At 29.3% G+C, this 19,447-nt stretch overlaps 2 protein-coding genes across 2 annotated transcripts; both read right to left on the reverse strand.

Moving 5' to 3' along the window:
• Positions 1-9,635: 9,635 nt before the first annotated feature.
• LOC120265449 (BI1-like protein) lies at positions 9,636-12,934 on the reverse strand. The gene is made up of 4 exons (XM_039273363.1): positions 12,648-12,934; positions 10,960-11,073; positions 10,683-10,840; positions 9,636-10,026 (listed from the first exon to the last, which is right to left on the reverse strand). Exons 1-4 carry the CDS (start codon positions 12,895-12,897, stop codon positions 9,814-9,816), a joined length of 735 nt encoding a protein of 244 aa, XP_039129297.1. The 5' UTR covers positions 12,898-12,934; the 3' UTR covers positions 9,636-9,813.
• A 725-nt stretch (positions 12,935-13,659) lies between these two features.
• LOC120265709 (alpha-1,3/1,6-mannosyltransferase ALG2) lies at positions 13,660-19,041 on the reverse strand. The gene is made up of 8 exons (XM_039273659.1): positions 18,921-19,041; positions 17,053-17,169; positions 16,582-16,775; positions 16,396-16,501; positions 16,141-16,288; positions 15,887-16,023; positions 14,837-15,003; positions 13,660-14,103 (listed from the first exon to the last, which is right to left on the reverse strand). Exons 1-8 carry the CDS (start codon positions 18,982-18,984, stop codon positions 13,810-13,812), a joined length of 1,227 nt encoding a protein of 408 aa, XP_039129593.1. The 5' UTR covers positions 18,985-19,041; the 3' UTR covers positions 13,660-13,809.
• Between the last annotated feature and the right edge of the window lie 406 nt (positions 19,042-19,447).

Below are 19,447 nucleotides of genomic sequence, written 5' to 3' on the forward strand. Positions count from 1 at the left end.
TCAGTTACGTATTGCTAAACTTTATGATATACACAACTATCCGTACCACGTCAAAATTCTCGCACAAGATTATTTAATATCAGAATGTCCTATCGCATTGGATTACAAAATGAGAAGGAGGACGGCTTTTGTATGAGCACAACAGATGATCACAAAAATGGCATTTCATCAAGGTATTTGACACTTATAATTTCGATGATTATAGGTTTGACCTATCATAATTTAATCAGATATTCGATTGTTATAATTACTCACATTTGTATATTTCGTGACATAATTTATCGTCAGAAATTCTGACCATTACAATATCCCGATGGTCATGTGCTCTTAATCACAAAATTTAAAATAGAGTTTTGAGAAAAAGTTTGAATTTGAAATTTATAAGGACTAAGGTAAATATTACATTTAAAAATAACCAAGTCTAAAATTAAAAGAATAAATAATAAATATAATATTAAATAAAGGTAAACTTTACCGGTATGAATAAATTAATCAAGAGAAGATATACAAAGGTACCGAAATACATATTTTGGTTAATAATATATACAATATGTATTTCAAGACCTTTTAAAATATAATATTAAAAAAACTAATTCCCCTTAAATGAAGATACTAAAAGCGGAAAAAACTAAATGAGCTCTTAGCTTTTGTGATCAGTTTCTATGTATGATATTTGTATTCTTCTAAAAAACAAATTAACCCCGCTTATACAAAATCTAATATATATATATATAGTATATATATATATATATATATATATATATATATATATATATATATATATATATATATATATATATATATATATATATATATATATATATATATATATATGCGTTGAGAAATTAATTTCACGTTTATGTACCATTTTAACATGATTTATTCATTTTTTTAATATTTAAATTTTTTATTTCAAAAACTTCTTTCTAGTAGCCATAAATATATGATAATAATGTACTTGCACAAACAAACACCTTTTCACATCACAAAATTTAAGCATTATTAAATTTTTTATTATAAAATTTTATAGAATAAAAAGTCAATTTGATTTTAATTTATAAATTTAGTTAATAAAATATAAAAAACAATTTTTTTTAATAATTCTTCATTGTCCAGTTTACATTAATTGATATTGTCATTACATTGACGAAAAAATTACATAGCTTAATTGGTAAAATTAAAACTTCAACAATTTATATAAATTAAAAGAAAACTAAAATTCAATATATATATATGCTGAAACATCAATGAAAGACATTTGTTGAACATCTCTTAAAAAAATAAAAAATAGAGAAGGGAGAGACAAACACAATAAAAGAGAAATGTGAAATCAACAATAATATGAATAGTGCACATCATATTATCTTTTTTGTTTCTAATTTATTATTATTTTTTTTTTTTGGGTTGTTTGAAAATAAAATTCAACAATAACAATTGAGTAAGTAACGTTTGAATGTTGATCTAATGGTTGTAAATGGATCACGATATCTTTATTTTTTATCATACGTAATACCACACATAATGCATGTGGAAAATGTACAATTGTTTTGATTTAAATTCAATAGGTAATCTACATACTTCCTTTAGATAAGAAATGTAGGTTGTGCATAGATGACTCAACAATAATATAAACAGTAGATCATCATACCTTTATAATTCATTGTATGTAATACTAGACATAATGCACGCGGATAATGTACAACTCTTTTGATTTGAAATTTACTAAGAATCTATTGCCGTGACGTTTGGGATAAAAAATATAGTGCCCTGTAAGGAGACCTCCTGGGATATATTATTTTATATAAACACATTTTGGAGATTTTTCTAAAAGACTTTCCCTCTAAATATTATATAATTGATTTATTATGGAATATTGATAGAATATAATAAAATACATAGACAACCGCGGCGGGAGTGCTTTGAGGTGTGTGTATGTTGGCTTCATAATCTCATAAGTTTGCTAGCGTTCCAGGTACCATTCAATGCTTATTCTTTGCTGAAATGACGCTTATTTTAATACTTACATTTTTCATTTATAGATAATTTTTTTTCCTGTTTTTTATATGTACTTGCTTGGTAGATGTTATTTATATTGATACATTTATTAAAGAAACTCTCACTCTGTCAGACATTAGATTAGTTTCGTGAATTAAAACAAAATATGTTAAAATTATTGATTATTTTATTTCTGTAATAAAGTGAGTTGATAAATTCTCTATTTTATATCAAACCAAGTTATGAGTTGACTCCATTTATATATATTTAATTGTGTCATTTATAAATGGCATATCATTGATGGAGATTGAAGTGTTTCAATGCTGTGAAGTATGTTAATTTTATGTTAAATTTATAATAATTCTCAAACTGAATAAATTTCATATTTTGTGAACAACTCTGATGTGCTTTTCTTTTATTACTATTTTTTTCATTATGTTTCCGCAAGTAGTGCTTAACATTAAAAAAACTCAACTTTATTTGTCAGTTAAAATGGTTTGGTATCAATACTTAAATAATTTGAGCTTGTAATTATATTAATTTATGTTGTATTGTTAGAGCAAACTTGTCACCAATTCTAATAAACTTTTCACCTACCTTGAAAATCTTTGTACTTGATTAAATTTCAATCAAACAAAACTAACAAAATTGGTTTTTGAGACTATCTTTTATTATATATATTTAAAATTGAAAGCCTCATATTTATTGAAATATTAGAACCAAAGAACCAAGTTGGAATGATATTTATTAATATAATAATAATAATAATAATAATAATGAAACAAAAAAAAAAAATGTTTGTCTCATCCCCTTCCTACCTACATTTTTCCAAATTTAGTGCTTCTGTTCTCTTTAATTTGATTAATTAATACCATCAATAAGAGTCCAAATCAAACTTGTCCTTCTCCCAAAATATTGCTAATATTAATATATATTCAAATTTTAATAATAATTAATATTTAAATATTGTGTAAATTTTTTTTTTTAATGAAATCAACGAATGGGAAGCATGCTTGATGCCCTTTCATGTGCTTTCTTTTCAATGATGGAGATGTGTGTTCTTCAACCCACAAAAATTTATTTTAATTAATTTTATAAAAATAAATAATACTTGTCAACCAAATTGGACCAAACTGTGAAGTCTTTGAAACTTATTTCTAATATTTATTTTTCTAGTAAAATGGCAATTTTTTTTCTTCTATATATTATCAATGTTGTTTATAGGTAATAACATCATGGTTGACTTTTTACCAACTTCAATAAATTAATTTATTCATCAAATATTAAAGTCAACTTACTAATCACCTCGTTATATCTATTTTAATTTTATACGACGATTGTGCATATTGACCAAATATATATATATAAACAAACATCTGTTTCAAAGTATAATATGAAAGTCAATTAGTTAAAGTATAAAAAAAGCTATTTATTTTGGGGGAAAAATATAAATTAAAATAATAAGTTTGTAATGGCTTGTCTTAGTTAGATTTCACCGGTGATGTTAACATTTGATTAATTCTATACAACTTGATTTGTGATTTTTAAATTATATATATGGTTTAATTTATTATTCTTAAAACACATTATATTGTTATTTTACAATTTCATAAATTTTAAAAAAGTGTAAAACAAATATTAACTAAATATTTTATAGGAGTTTTTACACTAAAATCTTGAAATCCACCATATATATATATATATATATATATTACACTTCTACATATGACATTTCACGTTTATTTCTGTAAATAATAATTCTTTTCTTATAACCATTTATAAGTCTTATTTTTAATTAATATATAAATAAACTTCAATTTTACATGAGTGTATATAAATGGGCCAACTTTTTGAAGATATACGTGTAATATCAGCATTCTATAGTGGTATCTATGAAAAAAACTAATTTCATAAAGTAAATTTTCTTATATTATTTATTTTAAATAAGATGAAGAGAGTGAGGGAAGCATCCAAGAAGCTTCACAACTTTGAAAGAGAGTGAAAAAGTTTTTATTTTTTATTTTTTAAAGAAAAAAGAGAAAGACATGGTGAGACTTTGAAAACTTTAGAAGGGTCTTTAAAGGTAGCATTTTAAGTCACCTTCGGAAAAAGTTTCTTTACCATTTTGCATCTATTTCTTTTTTTCTTTTTCTTTTCCTTGTTTGATTCTTTTTAATTGATTCTCCTCTCATTTTCGAAACAAATCACCCAATCATTAAAAAAAAAACACCACTTTTTTTTACATATTTTTTCTTTTATAAAATATGACAGACACGTAATAATGATGAATTTGATCTCAAACTTGAATCCTTCCTTTCTGAAATGAGGATTCTATATAAGATACCTAATATTAATAAAATAAACGAATGCCAAGGACATACACAAATATTGTTTAATACATGAATGTGAGTTTTATTTTTATTTTTTAATTTATTTTAAATATGCTATATCACCTGTATTAGAATATATTCTTTAATTTTTATTTTTTTTTGAATTTTTTAAAAAGAGATTCTTTTCTTCAGTACTATGATCTACCGACAAACTTAATGAAAGAAAAATGGCAAGTAATTCATTTTGCTAAAGATCTTATTATAGTGGAATAAATATATATATATATATATATATATATATATATATATATATTTGCTGAATATAAGGACATTAGAACTTGATATTTTAGTAATTTATTTTTTTTATCAATTTATCAAATAAAATAATGACATTGTAAAAAAGATTTAATTATAGAAAACAGTGATATTGGGTTGGTACTAGAGATGTGTGTATAATGGTATGTCAGAGAACAATTATAAATATATATAAAAAGAGGTAAAAAGGAGGAACATTCAAAAGAATGGATGATTGAAGTTGAGGAATACTTCATCATGCACATTGTGAAAAACGGATGCCAAAAAAATAATATATATATATATATATATATATATATATATATATATATATATATATATATATATATATATATATATATAATATATGGAAAGTGGCAGACAAAGAGTGATACTTGTTGGGCAAAGCCAGTAAAAAGAAATTAAATTTGATGCTGTCTGGTGTGGCCTAGACACGCACTTGCTCCATTTCATTCTAAATAAATAAATAAATAAAATGAAAATACAATAATATAAAATTTAAAATATAATAAAAATTACTTATATAGGTCAATGCAACTTTTTAGTCTTAATGGACAGTTATTTTGATAATTTTATAAAAAAATTAAAAAACTCATTTGAGGATTTCCTAAAGTTTGGGGGATCTCTGATTATTTTCTAGTAATATATATATGTATATATATATATGATTGTATGTTCCTTAAAAAGCAAAAGGTTATTATTAATATATTGTTATAAAAAATTATGTTAATTTTCATAAACAATTATATTTACTTATATTCTCAAAGAATAAAAAAATTCTGTGAAAACAATATATATATATATATATATATATATATATATATATTTGCCCCTTTTTTTATCTCCTTGGCTTCCAAGATGCATGAAAAGAAAATATGAGCAATAATTTTGTCTTACTTCTGGTAATTAAAATATATAAATAAATAACGTATTTTAATAGAGGTATACAAGTAAAAGATTTTGTTTTCTTTTTTTTTTAATCAATTTTTTGTAATTTACAATGTATATAACACTTTGAAATTTGAAATTTCTAAATTATATACCCTTTCAAAATGTCTATTATCCTAAATGTAAAGTAATTTTGTTTTACTAAAATACTCACTTTAATATTGGATAATTTTTTACATTGAAATTCCTAAAATATGTGAAAATTTTAGATGAGGAATTTGGAAAGAGCACAAAACAAAAAACAAAAATTTAATACAAAACCAATAGCAATAAAAAAGTATATAGAATTCAGTAAAATCAAATTGTATTTTAGATGCACTTTTAAATGTACACACAAAACAAATATAACAAGTAACTAAATAAATTTCCATTTAAACATATACTTATTTTATTTTTTAAATAATATAAATTAAGCAAGGTTGTCAGACCTGGCCCGGGCATTGACCAAGTTAAGCCCAGAGGTCAGGGGTCAATGGGTTTGACGAGGTCGAACCGGGGGTTGAACCGAGATTAATAATAAAATATAAAAAAAAGTTATAATAATTAATAATAAGTAAATATAATATTAAAATTATAATTATAATATAAAAAACTACCCAAATTTGATATTTAAATTGATAAATGGCCTTATATACACTAGTGTTTTCTAATTATGTCATTTATTTTTACGTTTTTTAAATATTTACAAATTTAATATATTAATATATAATTATCGAACTTCTGTAGGTGTTTTTTATTTATTTATTTGTTTATTGGTTAATTTTGTTAGAATAGATAAGAAATTTAATTCACTAATTCTTATCATTTTATATGGATGATACATTTTATCAATAAATTATATAACTTACCCGATCTCAATTGAGTTTTTATTTTGTTTTAAATTTTTTATTTAGTTAGAATATTTTATTTTTATATTTTATAATCAAATACACTCATTTATTAATTTTTGTTGGTATGTTTATGATATATATATATATATATATATATATATATATATATATATATATATATATATATTGTAATTCTATTTATTGATTATAGATTAAAAATTAATATTAATAAATATACATGATTTTGTGGTTTCTAATGATAAAACAATAATAAAGTATTAAATATTGTAAAAAAAAAAAAATTCTAGCATTGAGACCCAGTTGACCCAGCCGTATCACAGGGTTTTTTCATACCCAGTTCAATAGGGTATACCCAGGCGGCTACATAGCCAGTTCCTGGTTTCTCCCATTGAACTGGCTGGGCCGATCCGAATATGATTACCTTGAAATTAAGTATTTATTTCCGAAGCACATCCAAACTGACCATAAAATACTAAAAATTTTTAAATCAAGATATATATGTTATTTCAAGAAGATATATATATATAAGTGCTCATGCTTTACCAACCGACCATAAAGTACTAGAAACTTTGAAACATATAAATGAAGACCGAAAAAAAGACATACAAGGATGTATGTGTAATTTCAAGAAGAGAATATATATATATAAATGTAAGTGCTTATGCTTCACAATGATAGAAACTAAATTTCCATCTTTGCCTGAAGACCACACTTTTTTTAGCACTAGAGATGCAACTCCATCCATCCATTTTTTTTCTACCCCTCATTGCTACAATAAAAAGGGTTAACTAACACAAAAAGGTGACAAGTGTAGATGCTATTCTTCTCATGATATGTTTATTTAAAAGTGGATCTCATTCATTTCATTTCACTCTCAAATCTCAATGGAGTCATTGCTTTTCAACTTCTTCCCTTATTTAATCCCCTTTCAACAAATTCAAGTCATTTTTAACCACTAAATTTTCTATTTTTTTTAACCATCTAATCTTTCAATTGTTGGCTTTTAGGAGTGTTATATTATTGTCTTGTATGCACTCTATAAGCATGAGTCTAGTGATGTTGTATAAGTAGAGTGAGGCATGGATGGGCTAGTTAACCAAGCCAGAAGGGCCCGAACTATCTGATTAGGCCAACCTGTAAATGACCCGGCCAATAATACTGGCCTACCGGACCAGATTTGCTCAATAGACCCAATAGATCATACATAGGTCATCTTAGGGTGACTAGGATAAATTTATTTATCCTAGCAAAGAAAGAAAGTTAACAAAACACCTAAACACCTAAACACCTAAACAATGTGGGACTTAACATGAATAGTATAAAATTTATTTATTGTTAATATCTTTTAGCAAAGAAAGAAAGTTAACAAAACACCTAAAAACCTAGTTCGACATTTGATGATCACTATTATTTTTTATTTTATACCAACAATAAAATAAAATTTTAAAAAATATAAAAATATTTAAGATAATTTTAAATAAATCACAATAATTAAAATTTTTTTGTAGTTATTAATTTATTTTATTAAATACTTATTATGAAATGTATTTGACAATATTTTCAAAAGCGCATATTAGTTGGTATGGGATTAAATTTAAATCTTTTTAAAAATTATTGATTTGATTAAAAAAATCACTTCACTTGACGATGTGAATTGAAAAGATCTTATTAAATAAAAATTTTATTTTTCTATAAAAAACTATTAAGTATAGAAATCATTTACCTAAAAAGATTTTGAAGTATCAATGGTTCTTTTACAATGAGAAAATGAGATAGTTGTTAACATTATCTCATAATAAATATATTTATCCTAATTTAAATTTTATTTGGTTAAACAAATAAAATATACGTCATATAAAAATATATCGCGTTTAATCACTTAAATTAAGAGTACCTCATTTCTTTGATGTTAGGAGGATATATTTGTAATTTTGAAGTTTTTATAGGTATATATAGGAGTATTTTTGTGTAAGCCAAAATTGTGAATTTAAATATTATCTTAATCAGCTAAATTGCATAAAAAAAATCAATCAAATATATAAATAAATAAATAAATAAATACAATGAATAATCAGGTTTTCTTTTTAATAACTACACATGAAATTACAAAACTTGAAAGATTTTGAAGGGCATATCCTCGGGAGCAATTGACATGTTCTAAAAAGTAAAATAATTTTTCTTTTTTTTTTCTTTTAAAAAAAAACAACTTTAAGGGTTACAAAGTCAATTAATTTTCAATTATAAACAAACTCGCATAATACATGAAGGCATATCAAGAAAAAAAAACACATCATGAATACTTCACAAATCCACAAAAATTAATAGCTCACTATATAATTAATTAATCAACCAACTCATAAAAGGTTGAAATTACAAAAAGTAAATGAACTGTCACATTGCAAACTCAATTTGCATTTAAATAAATCTATTATTAAATTTTACTTTACATGCATATTTTAAAAATAGAAAAGTTTAAGAATTTTCTTAAACTTCAAACTCCACAAAAATTTAACTAAAATAATTTTCTTATACTATAGACTTATATATACATGTATATATAATGTGCATTATTTAGGATAAAAAATGATAACAACAAAACATCATAGGACTAACTAATTGATTGACCCCAAAAGTGCTTCCTCACATTTCTCCAATGAAAAAAAAAATTGGAATATTTGTCCTTAGCCTCCTTGAAGTATTTCAGTCTGTAAAAATTCAATGACTTTCTCATAATTGTATATAATTCCTTGGAATCTTCAAGCAAATACCTTCCCAGTGTAAAGAAAATTGTAGGGAGATTAGGAATATTTCTAGAGAGTTTTCTTCAAAATCATAAGTTTACTGTCATTTTAAAAAATGGCCTTCTGATATCAAAAATTAACATTGTTCTCCCATGCTTCTCTTGCCTTCTCTTTTTTCCTTTAACAGAAGGCTCTTCTGGGACCCTTTTTTTTCTCCTTTTGAGAAAGGCACCATATAATCTCAGAGAGCAGGGGTAACATGGACATTTCACAACTTTGGTTAAGACATGGATCAGAGACTCACTAATGTTAGGGAGATTTTTACTTGGGTTTCTTGCATAATCAAAAGATTCTGAAACTAAAACACAATTTCTTATAAACTGCCAATTTTTCTGAACTTTTTATAGTAACTTTAAGAAGTTCATATTTCCTAACACATCAATGGAAGCTTCAGATATCTAAATATCTCACAACTTTTATTTATTTAATCAGAAATATAGATTAAACTTTGCAGACAGAACATTAAAGTAATAGAAACAGCAGTTACTTCAAGTGCATAAGCAATGAGAAGATCACTATGATTCAGTAGCAAAGATCAGACGAGAAAGCGAAAAGCGAATGAAGATTCATACTCTACCCGTCGGACTGCATGCCCCTCAGAATGTTCAAGATGGAAAGGAACAGGTTCAGAATGTCCAAATAGAGAACAACGGACGCCCAGATGTACTCGTCGTAAGTGAAGCGTTTAATCAAATTGTCTGTGTCATAGACAAGATATGCAGAGAATAAGAGAGCACCCAAACCGCCAACGACGGCAACTGATGCAGATCCGAGTGGGAAGAAGATCTGCAATGGCCAGAGAAGATCATGAATGAACTGTTATCATAAAGAGCATGATACCTTGAGGAAAGCCTCAATGTGAGAACACGTGACAAGAAACATAAGCCTGTTTGCATGACTAAATATGTTCCGTTTATCTGTTTCATAATACTTTGGCAACTTGACATGTAAAATTATGTATCACATTAGATAAATCAACGTGAATATTTAGAAGATGCATATTTTGTTTTCTTAAGAGTTAAAGATAAAAGGAACGAAGACCACCTGTGTTTAATCTAAAGCTGAGCTATGTATTTTTATTAAAAATTACAAATAGTCACTTAATCAAGTTAAGAATTACAGATTAGTATTGGTATCCTGTCAAGTACCAAGCATCACCACCAGTTATCAAGGCTGATAGACAAAAAATTAATCTAGTTTAATTTTTTGGGTTTTTGATACTGCATACGATTAAGTACAAACTATATGCACCATTAGAAGAGTGCCATAGAATAAACAAAGAAAAATCAAGTAGAAAAGCAATAAAAGACACTGCAAAACAGTAAGTTACAAGCAATAAGCAGGTTTAAGATCACCACAGGAAGAGGGTCAAACTATCAAAAGAATGGAGAGACATGAACCTTCTAAGGAATGTCTGCTTTGTGATATAAGAAACGGTGTACCTGAAGAAAACTTGTCAATAGGAGAACCATGAGACCGGCAAATAGAATTGGTCCAAGGAAGCTGAAGTCCTTGCCCTTCTTAGAAGCCCAGAAAGTATAACCAGTCAACGATATAACAACACCAGATGTTAAAATCAAAGCCTCAAGGACAAGTCTTCCTGCAAAATCATCATTAGTATAAACAATACAATGATTCATTATATATAAGCTTTGACCACTATTCAAAAATATACTGGAAGGTAACATGAGAACCATAAATGTGCAGCATATACTTAACCTTCAGTATTTGCACAGGCCACACCAATGCTTAGGCTTAGACAAAGAGTAAACAACCCAAGAAACACAAAATTCAGAGGATGCTTTTGCTGATAATGATGAAGAGGGATGAGCACTGCAAAGGAAGATGTAAGTAGATTAGGAAACCTCTTCTCTTGCAAAAAGAAGAGAACATTAGAAGCATCTGGCAAGCATCTGCATAACAACATTTCCATACCAATAGCAAAATATCACAAGATTAGCAGTTAACTATAAATATTATAGTAAAATCACTTTCAGCATATACAGAGAGTAAAAATCATAGAATATGACCTGGAATGTGAAGCATTGTGAAGTGTTTTCTTGGTGCAAAAGAACCCCCACAAAATGTGCCACCGCATTATAACTCAGGTGGCTTCTAAAAAGTAAAAAAAAAATAGAAGCCAATAACTGAAACTTCATAGACAGATCTCACATCAAGGGACAACCCAACAAATTGTCAATGTTTTCTTTTATGTCTAGGATTTCACAGATGAAATAGACAATATCTAATAGGCTTTCACCACTCAAGTAGAAGTAGCTCAACTATAATAAAATGGGCATCTCCAGCAATATATGGATCTTAGGTTAAACCAAAATAAAACTAGTCCTTCTAGGTTAAAATTATTTCCATAAACTTTTGTTACTTCAAACTTCAGATATCAACACCGGACATAAACTAACCCATTCTCTATGCTCCAAATCCAATATACTGTCAAGCATGACCAACATATCATAACTATTTTAGTGTGTGAAAGAGGTCAAGGAGGGGAGGCATAATTATACATATCACATAACAGAAATGTCAGCTCCCAGACCTTACCCGTCATAATCTAATTGAAGCTAGTTTAGAGCTCATAAGCATGAAGTTTGTACATTCTTGGGAAAAGTTGATAAATGATACAGTGATAATTGAGTTTATCAATTAAAAGCCACTTGCTTTGATGTTAGGCACACAATGAAAAATAAATAAATAAATTATTTGAAATGCAATAGAGAAGTCATGTTTGTCATATGAACAACAAAATGCAACTGATAAACGCACAGGCCATGAGTAAACACTAATTGGGATAAATCACCAACGGAAGAGCATCAGATTCGACAATATTCACAGAAAAAAAAGGTCAAATTGGGGATGCTTTCCTAAGCAATATTTGAAATTCAGCAAAATTTGCCTAGTAACTACACGCTGCACATTAAAAACTCGTAGTTGTCTCCCCACAGATATAATCCTTCAACCAATGTGCTAAAGATAAATAAACCCTAGAAATGATCTTGAACAAAATATAAAGGACGAACTCCCGCTGGTTGAGAGTAATTAATGTTTTCAAGAAAATTTTATCCTAGAAAATAGCAAAAGAAAAATCCTGCCAAATCCTCAGTAATCTCTGATCAGATTAAAGCAAATTCACTAAAGATCTAAAAAAAACACCTTCTCTACCAAAAGGAAATTAATAGGGAAAACTAGTAGAAAATCAACAGCATACGAAAGAATCCCAATCCCATCTCCAAGAAGCAAATAGAAGTAGATCTCATCCAAAACCCCAAATTCCCAATCCAAACACACTCCAAAACCCCAAATCCACAGCGATTAAGAAAAAAAAACACAAAACCAATCAAAGATCTGATCAGAAAAAAGGGGGGAAAGGAAAAAAAAGTCGAGAGTCATACAAACAAGAGGAAGAATGGCGAGGCCAAAGGCAAGGCCAAAACTATCAGAGAGAAGGGCGTTGAGGGGACGGTGAAGAACGGTGACAGCGGAGACGATGGTCGTGAGGACGATCTGCGCGGTGAGGATGCCATAGACCTTGCGAATGAATCCCCATCGGAGCTCGTTCTCGCCGCGGCTGATGCCGGGGAAGAGCATGCCACCGGCCTCCAAATCGAGCTCCCCCTTCTCCATCTTCGCGTAGCTCGCCATCTTCGTCTTCGTCTTCGTCGTCGATTTGGATTGGAAGAGAAAGGAAATAAATAGGAAAAAAAAAACGCGGGTCTATCGCGTCAGCGGATCGTGACCTTCGAGCTCAGACCATCGTCAACGGTACGTGTGCCTCGAGATTAGTGCTAAGGAATTGAGAGTTTTTGCTTTTACCTCCTTAAAATATTTTATAATTTTGTTAGTGTGTCTTGTGAGAGTTTGATGTATGTTTTTAAAGTGAGAAAATTGATTTTAGTAATTTCTGATATACTCTTGCAAAAATTTTATTTATTTATATATATGTAATTACAAATTTTGAATGACTTAATTTTGGTAATTGATATTTATATTAAAAGCATAATAAATATTTATATTGAGGTATAACTCATAAATCATATTATTATATATTTTTTCTTTATTAAATAACTTCTTTTTTTTTTCTCTAACTAAAATTTACTAAAATTTAATTATCTAAATAAAGATTCAATCCTTTCTTTTTTATTTTTCTTAACTTTCCTTCTTTTCCTCTTCTTTTTCTCCTTCCTTTTAGATTTAAAAACCTCGTGTAAGTAATTATTTAAAACATGGAAATCTCATCTCCAAAAAAATTGATTAAAAATAATTTAAATAAAAAATTTACTTGTTTCTAACTTTGCCATTAAAGAAAAAAAATGTTTGACCTAATAATTGGATTAATCTCCTTATGAACCCGTAACACAAAATATACATGCACCCAAAAAATAAAAAATAAAAAGCACATTCAGAAACCAGTAAAAGTTTCCGAAAGGAGTAACATTAATTAGTGTATATGATCTTAATACCAAACCCAATCAAGATAATAATGTATGGCAAATCATACAAAATCAATTTATCTGAACTTTGTATGAGAGTTTTCATTACACTACAATTTGTAGTTTACTCAATTCTGCGGTGGTGAGTATCAAGAACAAATGAATTCAGTTGTTTGCCGAAAGTCCTGGTAGAGAACTTTTCGTCGACATGCGCCCGTGCTTCCATGCCCATTCTTACTGCCAATTCAGGGTCAGTAATCAGCTGGGACATTGGTTTTGAGAAATCCAGCGGAGTGGGATCGCAGAGAAAACCCGTCACTTTGTCCTTCACTGTCTCCACAGGCCCTCCGCTGTTGCACGCAATCACCGGCTTTTGGGCTGCCATGGCTTCCAAGGGAACAATGCCGAAGTGTTCATCCTGCATTCATAGAATAGGTCAGTCAGGACAACACCAAGGAATGATGTTTAATGAGGGTATCATACTCTGTCCAACTTGGTTTAATTCAATGATGGCATGACATAATATAAACCCATAACAAACTTGAGTCAGATCAATTATGGTGTCAAGTCAAATACTAGATAAAAGCATCAACTGTCATTGACAATTATGGGAATATTAAAGATTTTTTTTTTATAAAGAACACTAACTGGCTGAACCTCACATAAAAACTTGAAATGTATGCCAATGACAAGAGTGATAAGTTAAGATTACAATCCCTACTGAATTAACTTTTACTTGGACAGCATGGAAGGAAATTTACTCACCAATAAAAATTTGAGGGTCCTGAGATTGCAAATTGGAGAGATACTGTTGCGCAATTAAATGGTACACAAAAAAAAAGTTGAACAATCTTATAAAGCAATATCAACAGGGCAGTCATTTTCTCAGAGGACTCTCAAGACTATTTGAATGTGGAAGAGAGACCATGCCATAACACAACATGAACATTCTATTGGTGTCTAACTAATTTACCATGAGCATCACCAAATTTCTTCAAATCTAATAAAATAGATCAACACATTCATGTGAGTCTCCTGGTAACAAGGCAAAAGAATCAAAATCTGAAGCTGTAGAGTTTGTGGTCGATAAGAGTATATAACAACTAAGTGGCACTATCTATAATACCACTAATATAATTTGATTTCATTACCTTTGGAGTATAAAGAACACAGATACATTGTGAGAGAAGCATATTCCGTTCTGATGTTGAACAAGATGTAATGAAGTTAACACGATCAGAGATTCCTTCATTTTCTGCCAACTTTTTGAGTTCCTCTAGATACTCCACATTTTCCTTGAGACGTCTATCAAAACCACCTAAACCAACACAAATTCAATGCTTTGAAATAGATCCAGACATTCTTGGTATAGAATTGCTATATATCAGAGTTGATCACTATCACAAATTTACAATGGTAATGTAACCAGGCTAATCATTGAAAAATAAAATTCTGAGACAACTAATCGCTGAATAAATTGTTCTCATACTTGCGAACAAAAAATGATGTGTGCACAGTCCAATATCAGTAACCATCACTCAACACTAATTTTGAGGTGGGAAATTGCAAATTGCTGTGGTCAAACATGAATGCAATTTCTAACCATGCCTATTAACTACAAATTTTTGTTCATTTATGTGTGATTTAATAGTCTGCTCATTCATAGCAAGTCTTCCTGTAAAGATGCTATTATTCAACTTAACCAACATGTACGTGAGATACTAATGCAAAATAACTCTGGAAATTTAATTAAAAATCAATCCACCTTCAAACATCATTGTTTTGACATTTGATGCCTTTGAAGATGGAAGAGATCAAGCTTTCTGAGGATGTATTCTTGACATTGGAAAGGGGATCATAAAGCTTCACAGGTACATAAGAAGGCAATACAGGATTAAGTTTTCTAGTAGCGTGAATTGCCTGCATAACCCCCTGGCAAATTGATGCACCGTTTTTCCCCTTAGTCATAGCCCGATATCAGATTATCGGCATATCAGTTACTTTCAAAGTAAAGCATATACATTCTTGATATCCTTCTTTATCAACCAAAGGGAAAATCTAGGGCCTTCTGATCTACATCATATGAAATTCATTTTGATGCTCAAGCTTGAGCATCCAAGACCCTGTTCTCTTGTTTATTGTTTTCTTCCCCAGTAAACTTCAAACAGCTGCTAGAAACAAGAAAAGACAGAGATGATCACCTGCCACTGTCAAGGTAGCTTCAGCTAAACCTTGATCAGGATTAGGAGCTTTGGAAGAATAAAGCAATGCAAAGGATGAAATTGCTAGTTCAAGGTTCTTCTTTCTTTCAAAGCGATTAATTGAAAGGAAATTCAACCTGAAACGATGATGCATAACATATGATTAGAAAGACTCATATAGATAGTTCTTGTGATGTTATGAAGTTGAATTCACATTAAAAAGATATTAAGAGATATACAAGCTTGTTCGTTACTTATAAGCACATGGTCCATCAAACTGTTTCACATTAACAGCAGGGGAAAGAACAGCTGGTCTGATCCCTCGTAATTGCAGGCCATGGAATGTTGTTGCAAACTGTGCAGCAGTAAATTTGCTATTAACCAAGACCAGGTCTGCCATACCTACAAACAGGCATGATAGTTATCCGAGGCATCAGGTAAGCAGGTAGGAGAAAAAACATATGGTTAGTAAAAGCAACAAGAAAAATAGGAACAACAATAAACAGTACCAGTTGTTGCTTCTTCAATCAAGTCAATTGGTTTCCGGTATATCCGTCTAAGCATGGTTGTATGTTGTGCGAGCAACAGATCAGGGAAATGGCAGTAGAATATTATCTGAGGAAATGGATTGCACTAAAATTTCTAGCGTTTAAGAAGCACCTTTAAAAAAAATTCTAAATAATATGCAAGATCACCTTTGTCAGCCTCTTTAGCTTCATAAGAGGAATTACAACAGAAACCTGGTCTACCAGGATGACATCGAATGCTGGCCACATGAAAAGCACGCAAAGTGCAACAAATATACACCTAACATAAGCACATATAGCATGGAAGCAGTAGAAAATATGGCGTGGTAGAAAATCACCATATACTGTAACTGGAAAAGTACCTGAAAAAAGAAAGACATAGCATCATGGCCTCACAACTTCTAGACTCACATCAACTCAAGCAAAAGAGGAATAAAGACCTAACTGCATTTAACCTAAGCACATGGAACAAAATCTTTTCACCATGAACAGACATAAAGTCCTGATCAATTCTCTCACGAACAACAAACTGGGGTCATGCACAGTTTCAGTTCGTTCTATGAGGGAATTTCTAGTAATATATAGAATCTGCTATCTATTAGTTCAGTGTTTCAGAGTTTGAAACTGTAAGATCCTCACCAGAAACAGTTTCCTCAAAACATCGTTTTTCATCATGATGGGCCGTAAAAACATGAACCTTGTGACCAAAACTTGCGAGTTCAACTGCTGCATCAACAATTAACCTTTCTGCTCCACCTGCATAAATACATGGACATTAAATTTACTTAAGATTGTGCTATATTAAACTACTGCAGTACGCAATAGCCTTGAATTGAAGGTTGATAATCTTCAATTAAAATTAACAACTGATATAGGCTATCACTTTAATAGGGGAATTCAATAGCCTCCATTCTCTTTGAGCAGCATGTTCTTTTTATAGTATTGTTATCATTCCACTTAATTATTTGCATCATTTAAAATTAGTTAGACCTTCATGACAAGGATCAGAAGTGACTGCCTTAGTGTGTTGCTTCACACAGGCAGAAAAATCATTGAAAACAATGTGCAATGCAATCAAGAGGAAGTACATGGGGAAGAACACTTGAACATCAGAGAACTATTTTGGGTTTCAATGAGAAAGAATATGTGTACACAGCTAGGCTAAGATGGCTTAGCTTTTCAAGTTGGACAATGTGAAAATGACTATTACAGATATCTCCATAAGATGATACATCCAAAAATTAACAAAACAACAACTCATGTAGGCAATTCAAAATTCAACAGCAAACAATACAAACCAAATGCATTCTCAAGTGAAGGTCTTAAATTTAAGGGAACAAAAAAATTACATCCCAACATCAAATGGGATATGTAAGGCATGTCTAGTCCATGATCAAAATAAAAAATAGTGAGCCATTCAGTACGAAGTAAAGCAATCTAATAAAGATTGGAATTTCCCTCAAATGAGAAACACATAGTTAAATATTAAAAAATTTAGCTGGATAATAATTGGGAATGATGGAATAGGATGATTTTGGCTATAAAAGAAACAATAGCAAATGGGTTCAGGTTACAGAATTGCTATTTTCATGAGTATCTATGTCATTGCCATCCGTATTGCTAGTACAATTTTTATGAAAACATAAATTGGACCTCGCCCATATCAAATAGGAATAATTATAGAAATGCAGTGCCACTTCTCCCAAATGAACAATGACTTCTCTTCAGTTACTTATTCAATTCACTAAAGATCAATAAGGCCCTTTGCATTTGCACAATATTCAACAATAATAAGGCAGTTTTTTGTCATCATAAACTTAGATAAATTAAGTTCTTCCAGGAAAGACAAAACCAAATTGTACAAAGGCATCCAAGTCTCAAAATCAAAGAAACAATCTGACTTATAACCAGATCAATTTAATTTCAGTACAATACTAATCAAATTATTAAATGCATAAAAGCTATCTCTATCTAATGTGCAAATTTCAGCAACGACATACTACTATGGCTAACAGAATATATATACAAACTAAATCCTACTCAACCAAGCAAAAATTTTACTTTTATACATACATACATATCAAACATTAAGAAAATTAGAAAAATTCGCATTCGCTACTCTTTACTATACAAAAATAATAATAATAATAATAATAATAATAATAATAATAATAATAATAATAATAAAAAATAAATAAATAAATAAATAAGGAATCAAGCATCAAAGCATAAGTCGCCATTAAAACTCATCCTCTAAAGCATGAAACTAATGGAAGCTCAAACCCAAAACCCTTACCAATGAGCCAAGTCAAAGATCTTGCTACTATTTGATTCAACAACATCATTCACGCCTCAAAAACAACAAAGAATTAAAACACACACATCAAATACAATCATCTGAAGAAGAGTCTTGATTAACTCCAACCAGAGCAATCTAAACAAATTTTAACATACCAAAACCCTAGAATTAGCAAAACTAGGGCATGAATTCAGGAAGGAAGACGAACCTATGCCGAGATCGGGGTGGATGATGGCGATCTTTAGCTTGGAATTCGTCGCGGCGTGAGCCATTCTTGGACCTTAGAAGGGAATTGTGGGGCGATAAATGGAGATCGAACTCAGGAAAATTCCAAGGGGTTTTTTTATGCATAACCCTGCAAAATCTCATTATTGCAAATTCATACTTGGCACAATTTTTATGTTTTGCAAGGATTTAATTGAAAAAATAATTGATTAGAAAGAAATTTATAGTTGTTTTATTTTAATAATTATTTTATATAAATTTTGCTAAATTTATTTGTAGAAATTTAAAATTTACAATTGACCTCTCAAAATATCTAACTGATTATTTTAATATTTTGAATCTGTTTTTTTTTTTTTTTTTAAATCACTCCAGTCATTAAATTACACAAAAGACGTTGGCTATACAGGATCCATTCATTATATCCAAAGCAAAACTGCACCTTTTTTTAAACCATATTTCTGCATTTGTTTTAATCTTTGAACTAAATCTAAACATGTTCATACTAATGCC

Source organism: Dioscorea cayenensis, chromosome 7 (genome assembly GCF_009730915.1).
Source record: "Dioscorea cayenensis subsp. rotundata cultivar TDr96_F1 chromosome 7, TDr96_F1_v2_PseudoChromosome.rev07_lg8_w22 25.fasta, whole genome shotgun sequence".
NCBI lineage: Eukaryota > Viridiplantae > Streptophyta > Magnoliopsida > Dioscoreales > Dioscoreaceae > Dioscorea > Dioscorea cayenensis.

Bases quoted from the DNA above. Each gene is read 5' to 3' on its own strand.
- LOC120265449 (XM_039273363.1), bottom strand. From the start codon at position 12,897: ATGGCGAGCTACGCGAAGATGGAGAAGGGGGAGCTCGATTTGGAGGCC. The intron at 11,074-12,647 runs GTATGACTCTCG...CTTCCTTTGCAG, and splicing joins CGCCATTCTTCCTCTTGTTT to TGCTCATCCCTCTTCATCAT. The intron at 10,027-10,682 runs GTACACCGTTTC...TGGCCATTGCAG, and splicing joins TATTGACAAGTTTTCTTCAG to ATCTTCTTCCCACTCGGATC.
- LOC120265709 (XM_039273659.1), bottom strand. From the start codon at position 18,984: ATGGCTCACGCCGCGACGAATTCCAAGCTAAAGATCGCCATCATCCAC. The intron at 16,776-17,052 runs GTGAGGATCTTA...TTCTTTTTTCAG, and splicing joins TTTTGAGGAAACTGTTTCTG to GTACTTTTCCAGTTACAGTA. The intron at 16,502-16,581 runs GTGATCTTGCAT...CCATTTCCTCAG, and splicing joins AGCTAAAGAGGCTGACAAAG to ATAATATTCTACTGCCATTT.